At 45.9% G+C, this 8740-nt stretch overlaps 1 protein-coding gene across 3 annotated transcripts in view; it reads left to right on the forward strand.

The window, feature by feature from the left end:
• The window catches only part of LOC109900529 (serine/threonine-protein phosphatase 4 regulatory subunit 3), a 26073-nt gene extending 17577 nt beyond the window's left edge, over positions 1-8496 (forward strand). For 2 of the 3 annotated variants that reach the window (XM_031836908.1, XM_020496187.2), the window contains exons 11-15: positions 213-382; positions 3216-3358; positions 4842-5056; positions 5345-5559; positions 7218-8496. In XM_031836908.1, the coding sequence (XP_031692768.1) occupies positions 213-382; positions 3216-3358; positions 4842-5056; positions 5345-5559; positions 7218-7337 (863 nt within the window). In that variant the 3' untranslated portion in view covers positions 7338-8496. The remainder of the gene's footprint in view (positions 1-212; positions 383-3215; positions 3359-4841; positions 5057-5344; positions 5560-7217) is intronic. The other variant, XM_031836909.1, reaches the window with a different exon arrangement.
• The last annotated feature ends 244 nt before the right edge of the window (positions 8497-8740 follow it).

Here is an 8740-nt window from a genome sequence, read left to right on the forward strand (position 1 = left end):
CACCACCACCCTCTCTCTCTCTCCTCCACCACCACCCCCTCTCTCTCTCCTCCACCACCACCCCCTCTCTCTCTCCTCCACCACCACCTCCTCTCTCTCTCTCTCTCTCCACCACCACCCTCTCTCTCTCTCTCCTCCACCACACCCTCTCTCTCTCTCTCTCTCTCTCTCTCTCTCTCTCTCTCCTCCACCACCCCCTCTCTCTCCTCCAGGCGCGCTGCGCTTCATGCGGCGGATCATTGGTCTTAAGGACGAGTTTTACAACCGCTACATCATAAGGAACTTCCTGTTTGAACCCGTGGTCAAGGCCTTCCTCAACAACGGCGCACGCTACAACCTCATGAACTCAGCCATCATAGAGATGTTTGAGTATGTCCGCGTGGTGAGTATTTTTCCGCTTACGATGTCTCGTCTTTTTGTGATTTCACTTTTTATTGTTAGACCCTTTATTTTTGGATTTCACATGACTGGGAATACAGATATGCATCTGTTGATCACAGATACCTTTAAAAAAGAAAAATAGGTGTGTGGATCAGAAAACCAGTCAGTATCTGGTGTGACCACCATTTGACTCATTCAGCATGACACAACTCCTTCACATAGAGTTTATCAGGCTGTTGATTGTGGCCTGTGGAATGTTGTCCCACTCCTCTTCAATGGCTGTGTGAAGTTACTGGATATTGGCGGGAACTTGAACACTCTGTCGTACACGTCGATCCAGAGCATCCCAAACATGCTGAATGGGTGACATTTTCAGCTTCCAGGAATTGTGTACAGATCCTTGCGACATGGGGCCGTGCATTATCATGCTGAAACATGAGGTGATGCTGGTGGATGAATGACACGACAATGGGCCTCAGGATTTTGTCACGGTATCTCTGTGCATTCAAATTGCCATCGATAAAATGCAATTGCCATCGATAAAATTGCAATTCATTGTTTGTAGTTGATACCAGTCCAAACTGAAACCCCACTGACACTGTGGGGCACTCAAGAACCCGGTGAGGATGACGAGCATGTAGATGAGCTTCCCAGAGGGAGGTTCTGACAGTTTGTGCAAAAGAAAATTCTGTTGCGTAAACCCACAGTTTCCTCGGCTATCCGGGTGGCTGGTCTCAGACGATACCGCAGGTGAAGAAGCCGGGTGTGGTCTTGGGCTGGTGTGGTTACACGTGGTCAGGTGGCTTATGATAGAGAAATTAACATTTAATTCTCTGGCAACAGCTCGAGTGGACATTCCTGCAGTCAGCATGCCAAATGCACACTCCATCCAAACTTGAGACATCTGTGGCATTGTGTTGTGTGACAACCTCACATTTTAGTGGCCTTTTATTTTCTCCAGCACAAGGCGCACCTGTTTAATGATCATGCTGTTTAATCATCTTCTTAATATGTCAGGTGGATGGATTATCTTGGCAAAGGAGAAATGCTCACCAACAGGGATGTAAACAGATTTGTGCATAAAATGTTATCTATATACAGTACCAGTCAGAAGTTGGGACACACTTAATCATTCTAGGTTTTATTTATTTATATTCAACTATTTTCTACATTGTAGATTAATTGTGAACACATAAAAACGATGAAATAACACACATGGAATCATGTATTAACCAAAAGTGTTTATATTTGAGATTCTTCAAAGTAGCCACCCTTTGCCTTGATGACAGCTTTGCACACTTGGCATTCTCTCAACCAGCTTCATGAGATAGTCACCTGGAATGTATTTCAATTAACAGGTCTGCCTTGTTAAAAGTTAATTTGTGGAATTTCTTTCCTTAATGCATTTCAGCCAATCCGCTGTGTTGTGACAAGGTAGGGGTGGTATACAGAAGATAGCCCTATTTGGTAAAAGACCAAGTCCATATTATGGTAATAACAGCTCAAATAAGCAAAGAGAAATGACGGTCCATCATTACTTTAAGACATGAAGGTCAGTCAAATGGGAAAATTTCAATCACTTTCAAAGTTTCTTCAAGTGGTCGCAAAAACTATCAAGCGCTATGATGAAAATGGCACTCATGAGGACAGCCACAGGAAAGGAAGAACCAGAGTTACCTCTGCTGCAGTTCATTAAAGTTAACTGCACTCCAGATTGTAGTCTGAATGAATGCAGAGTTCAACTAACAGAGACATTTCAACATCAACTGTTCAGAGGAGACTGCATGAATCAGGCCTTCATGGTCGGATTGCTGCAAATAAACCATTACTAAAGGACACCAATAAGAACAAGAGACTTGCTTGTCCAAGAAACAAGAGCAATGGACATTAGACCGGTGAAAATCTGTCCTTTTGGTCTGATGAGTCCAAATTTGAGATTTTTGGTTCCAACTGCCGTGTCTTGTGAGACGCAGAGTAGGTGAATGGGTGTTCTCCGCATGTGTAGTTCTCACCCTGAAGCATGGAGGAGGAGGTGTGATGGTGTGGGATTTTGCTGGCACCCGCCTAACCTAGATTTGTCCATCAGACCACCAGGTGGTTAAACTTGATTTATCACTCCAGAGGACGCGTTTCTCAATAGCCCGATGTTGTTTGAGCTGTACACCACTCCAGCCCCGACGCTTGGCATTGCACTTGGTGATCTTAGGCTTGTGTGCGGTTGCTCGGCCAAGAAAATCTATTTAATGAAGCTCCAGACGAACAGTTCTTGTGCTGTTGCTGCTTCCAGAGGCAGTTTGGAACTGGTAGTGAATGTTACGACCGAGGACAGACAATTTCTACGCTCTACGCGTTCAGCACTCGTTGGTCCTGTTCTGTGGGCTTGTGTGGCCTACCACTTCGTGGCTGAGCAGATGTTGCCCCTAGACGTTTCCACTTCATAATAACAGCACTTACAGTTGACCGGGACAGCTCTTGCAGGGCAGAAATTTGATGAACTGTGAGTTGTTGGAAAGGTAGCATCCTATGACGGCGCCACGTTGAAAGTCAGTAAGGTCATTCTACTGCCAATGTTTGTTTATGGAGATTTCATGGCTGTGTGCTCCATTTTTATACACCAGTCAGCAACAGGTGTTGCTGGAAATAGCCGAATCCACAAATTTCATTAGAGTCCACGTACTAATGTGCTCATATATACATGACACAGGACATTGTATTAAACAAGACTGGTACGTTCTCCCTCTTCCCATCCCTCCCTGCCTCCCTCCCCCCTTCCTCCTCTCCCTTCCTCCCTCCCTCTCTCTCTGTCTCCCTTTATACTCTCCCGTTCCCCCCAGGAGGATGTGAAGTCCCTGACGGCCCACATAGTGGAGAACTACTGGAAGGCTCTGGAGGACGTGAACTATGTGCAGACCTTTAAAGGACTGAAGCTGCGCTACGAACAGCAGAGGGAGAGGCAGGACAACCCCAAACTGGACAGGTAATATATTGACAACCCCAACCTGGACAGGTAATATATTGACAACCCCAACCTGGACGGGTAATATATTGACAACCCCAACCTGGACAGGTAATATATTGACAACCCCAACCTGGACAGGTAATATATTGACAACCCCAAACTGGACAGGTAATATATTGACAACCCCAACCTGGACAGGTAATATATTGACAACCCCAACCTGGACAGGTAATATATTGACAACCCCAACCTGGACAGGTAATATATTGACAACCCCAACCTGGACAGGTAATATATTGACAACCCCAACCTGGACAGGTAATATATTGACAACCCCAACCTGGACAGGTAATATATTGACAACCCCAAACTGGACAGGTAATATATTGACAACCCCAAACTGGACAGGTAATATATTGACAACCCCAACCTGGACAGGTAATATATTGACAACCCCAACCTGGACAGGTAATATATTGACAACCCCAAACTGGACAGGTAATATATTGACAACCCCAAACTGGACAGGTAATATATTGACAACCCCAAACTGGACAGGTAATATATTGACAACCCCAACCTGGACAGGTAATATATTGACAACCCCAACCTGGACAGGTAATATATTGACAACCCCAACCTGGACAGGTAATATATTGACAACCCCAACCTGGACAGGTAATATATTGACAACCCCAACCTGGACAGGTAATATATTGACAACCCCAACCTGGACAGGTAATATTGTTGTTGTGTATGTTTGTCATGTGTCAATTGTTTTTACTATGTGGTGCAAAAGGATTTCCCCCTCTGGGATAATAAAGACTACTGTAATATGGAGGGAGGGGGATGGATTGATGGAAGGTGGGTGGGTGGGTGAATGATTGATTCGATGGATGGAAGGACAGTGGAATCAAAATTCTGCTAGTGATGTTTGGAGTTGGTGGTGTTCATTCTAGCTGTGGTTGTTTGGGAATGACTACCGTTAGCTACAGGGTGAGTGAGTGGTTGTCTTTGGCTTTGAAGGATTCCCATTGGCTAGTGCTGCGATCTTCTTTTGACTCGATCTAATGTCAAACTTTGATAAAGATGTCAGAGTTCAGATATGTGATTGTTTTAGCACTAACCACTGACTGTTTAAACTACTGCACGCGACATGGTACAATGTGCCATCAAATCGGCACAATCTTTTTCATATTTTCCAAATTGCCGCTATCTTGGATGTACAAGTGGGATCATGCATATTTTGCTAATGACCATACAAGAAAAGAGTAAAGGAGAGCACTGTACAATACAGAGAACTTAACAAATGTGGAATTTGTGATAAGTGCATGGGGGGCCGCTATATTTCTGACCCTCCACTATTGACTTTACCAATAGTTTTAACATTTTTACAGTTTGGAATCTGCCGGTTCTTTATCGATTGCTATTCATTATGTATCTGTAAATAAGCTCTACAGTCATGGTCAGGTTTAACCGTTGGTCACCTCCCCTCACACAGCATGAGGTCGATCCTGAGGAACCACAGGTTCCGCCGGGACGCGCGGACGTTGGATGACGACGAGGAGATGTGGTTCAACGCGGACGAGGACGAGCTGGAGGACGGTGAGGCGGTGGTGCCTCCCTCGGACAACAAGACCACCAAGAGTAGCGCCGGCGCCGGCGAGAATGAAGACCTCATGGACCCCATCAGCAAGTTCATGGAGAGGAAGAAACGTAAGTCGCAGGGAAAGAATGCATGAATTCCTGGCAAAACATGTATTTGACCCAGGCCAGTTATGTGAAATACATTTTTTAGTTACACGTGGATTAGCTTGGAATTTGTACAATTGTACATATTAGTCAATTGGTTCTCTTACTGTGAGTTAACTAAATGTAAGCGCAGCTCATTCATTCGAAAGTATCTGACATACTCTATGTACTGAGAAGGAAGTAAGTTGTGTCTTTTAAAAATGGTCAAACTGACTTCCTACAACTGTCTATCTCGGTCTCTCCACCCCACAGTGAAAGACTCAGACGAGAAGGAAGTTCTGGGCAAGTCCAGTAGTCTGTCGGGCCGCCAAAGCCCCAGCTTCAAGCTGTCCTTCTCCGGCTCCACTACCAAGACCAGCCTGTCCAGCCCGCCTCCCTCCGCCTCGTTGCACCCCGGCTCGCCAGGCTCTCCAGGATCACCAGGATCAGGGGCCAAGGGCTCGCCCCCGACAGCGGTCACCACAAAGGTGGGTAGTTGTACCTAAATTGTGTTCATTAAGGCACGTAAGGACAGAAAACATTTCAAATGTTTTCCCGATGGAAAATGAAAATGTGTTATTGGACAAGTGCAGGTAACCCTGCCAGTTTGTCAGTTGTCTTCGTTCTGTGTCTAGTAATGGGGTGATTTGTTTTTGGGCTTGGGGGGGGTTTAGTAGTTTAGGTCTTACAGAAGACAGGGATAGTTTACCCATAATAGAATATTGACATTTGTTTCCTTACCTTGAACGCAGTCTGGAGAAGGACAGACTGCAATCCACTCTTTGGGTTTGTTTACAGAGCCACTACCAACAACCGCTGACTTTTACCAGTAGTCAATGTACCCCAAATTAGCAGGTGCAGTGTATGCTAGCTTTGCACAGTCTGATGCCCGAGTCTTGCTGCTGTTATAGGTGGCCATTTTGAGTCCACATTGTACAAAATATTATTTGTGTGGTGTTGGGGTTTCATTAACATATTTGCCAGCATTCTATGTTAGTGGTTGGAGTTGTTGCGTCCTGTATGTAGGTTGGTTACTCCAAAGATATGTGGCCTGTAATATGCAATGGTAATAAACGTAATTGTTCCAATAGGGAATAAGTCCTCTGGATGGGAATCAGATATCAGTCTGTGGTCCCCAAGAAAGTAGCTTGCGGTCCAGATGGGGCCCCCGGGCCTTGTGTTGAGTAGAGTTAGTAGGTAAAGACTTTAGTGGAGCTATTTAGTTTTCCTGCAAATCAGAGGAGCAGATCTGAATAGATTAATTATCTCTCCCCCTTCTCTCGCTTTCTCTCTCCCCCTTCTCTCGCTTTCTCTCTCCCCCTTCTCTCGCTTTCTCTCTCTCTCCATCTCTCGCTTTCTCTCTCTCCATTTCTCGCTTTCTCTCTCTCTCTCTCCATCTCTCGCTTTCTCTCGCTCTCCATCTCTCGCTTTCTCTCTCTCTCCATCTCTCGCTTTCTCTCTCTCTCCATCTCTCGCTTTCTCTCGCTCTCCATCTCTCGCTTTCTCTCGCTCTCCATCTCTCGCTTTCTCTCGCTCTCCATCTCTCGCTTTCTCTCGCTCTCCATCTCTCGCTTTCTCTCGCTCTCCATCTCTCGCTTTCTCTCGCTCTCCATCTCTCGCTTTCTCTCGCTCTCCATCTCTCGCTTTCTCTCGCTCTCCATCTCTCGCTTTCTCTCGCTCTCCATCTCTCGCTTTCTCTCGCTCTCTTTCTCTCTCTCTCCATCTCTCGCTCTCCATCTCTTGCTTTCTCTCGCTCTCCATCTCGCTTTCTCTCGCTCTCCATCTCTCGCTTTCTCTCGCTCTCCATCTCTCGCTTTCTCTCGCTCTCCATCTCTCGCTTTCTCTCGCTCTCCATCTCTCGCTTTCTCTCGCTCTCCATCTCTCGCTTTCTCTCGCTCTCCATCTCTCGCTTTCTCTCGCTCGCTTTCCATCTCTCGCTCTCCATCTCTCGCTTTCTCTCGCTCTCCATCTCTCGCTCTCCATCTCTCGCTTTCTCTCGCTCTCCATCTCTCGCTCTCTCTCGCTCTCCATCTCTCGCTTTCTCTCGCTCTCCATCTCTCGCTTTCTCTCGCTCGCTTTCCATCTCTCGCTCTCCATCTCTCGCTTTCTCTCGCTCTCCATCTCTCGCTTTCGCTCTCTCTCTCAGGGAGGTCTGGTGGGGCTGGTGGACTACCCCGACGACGACGAGGAAGACGAAGAGGACGTGAGCGGCGAGAGTAAAGAGGAGACTCCTCCCCTGTCCAAGAAGTCCAAGCTGAGCTCCTAAAAAAAAAAATAATAATAATAAAATAAAAAAAACGTTAATGTTGTTGTTCTCTCTCGCTCCGAGCGCCAGACTATTTCCCACCGATCCCACGATAGGCACAGAAACTAACAAAAACTGTTAAAACCATGAATGACTTCACCCCCTTGGTTTTTTTTAATGGGGGCTCTTGTTGAGGAACGGACTATGAATGGAAACGCGTCTCCTCGGACTAATCCCAATATACAAGTGCCAATCGGGAGGCCGCGGAGCTAGGAGCGAACGCAGCGAACGAATGGACGAGAGAGGAAGGCGTGGAGAAATGACCATCTCCTATATTACCGTCAGATGAAAGGGGCGGACTGACGATAAATAATTAAATAAAGCTAAAATACCGGAAAAATAGACACATTTATCCACACACACACACTCGCATACAAACTAAAACCCCAAAGAGCTTGCTGGCTCAGACCATGACCCACTGCCCCACCCCCAACCCCCCACTCAGGGAAGGACATCGCAACGACCCCCAAAATGGGGCCGGCCAATCCAGACGCAGAACCACCACTCACCCCCTACGCCTGACTCCTCCTTCATCCAGCTCCTTTTTTTTCTGTCTCTCCTCCCTCCGCTACATTTCCCCCCTTTTTCTCTCTCCGTTTTTTTGTTTGTTTTTACGTAAAAAAAAAAAAGAAGTTAGTTTCTAGGACCAGACGGGAGACGGCAGACACCGGCGCGGCAAAAATGCTGTCTGTTTTTCGTTTTGATGATGTCATTGTCGTCGTTCAGAGGGAAGTTCTTCCTCTTGATTCGAAAAAAGACAGATTTCTTATTTTGTCTTTTTACTCTCTTTTTGTCTCTCTCTCGTTCTCTCTCTCTCTCTCTCCCCCTCTCCTGTTTTTGTAAACAACCCAGCCTTTACATGTTCAGGACATTTTCAGTCGCACTTGAACAGGTTTTTAAAGACCTCAGTAGGTTGAGCTAGTTTGACCCTTTTTTGCCCTTTGAAACTGCAGATTTTTTGGGAAAAAGAATTTGTAATCCCGTCTTGATTAAAGATTGAGTGGAATTGTAGATGTGATCAATTTTGTCATATCTTCGCTTCTTTTTTGTTTTCTTTTACATAAGTGTATACTTAGTTGTTCAGAAATATTTGGGACCATTAAAAATTATCTTTGCTGTATGATGTCCTACTACCTTTTGTGATGGCGACTCGCAAGACTGAATTGTGTTATCTCTGCACTCCTATGTTGCTGTAGCCTGGTCCCAGATCAGTTTGTGCCGTCTTGCCAACTCCTATAGGGGTTTGACAATGACCACAGGAGTTGGCAAAGCAAACAGCTGGGACCAGGCTCATGTTTAAATGTTCTCTAGCTGCTTTTCACCTGACACGTCAAACATTTTGGGGGGGATTTTATTTTTCATTT

Source organism: Oncorhynchus kisutch, linkage group LG12, assembly GCF_002021735.2.
Source record: "Oncorhynchus kisutch isolate 150728-3 linkage group LG12, Okis_V2, whole genome shotgun sequence".
NCBI classification, from domain to species: Eukaryota; Metazoa; Chordata; class Actinopteri; order Salmoniformes; family Salmonidae; genus Oncorhynchus; species Oncorhynchus kisutch.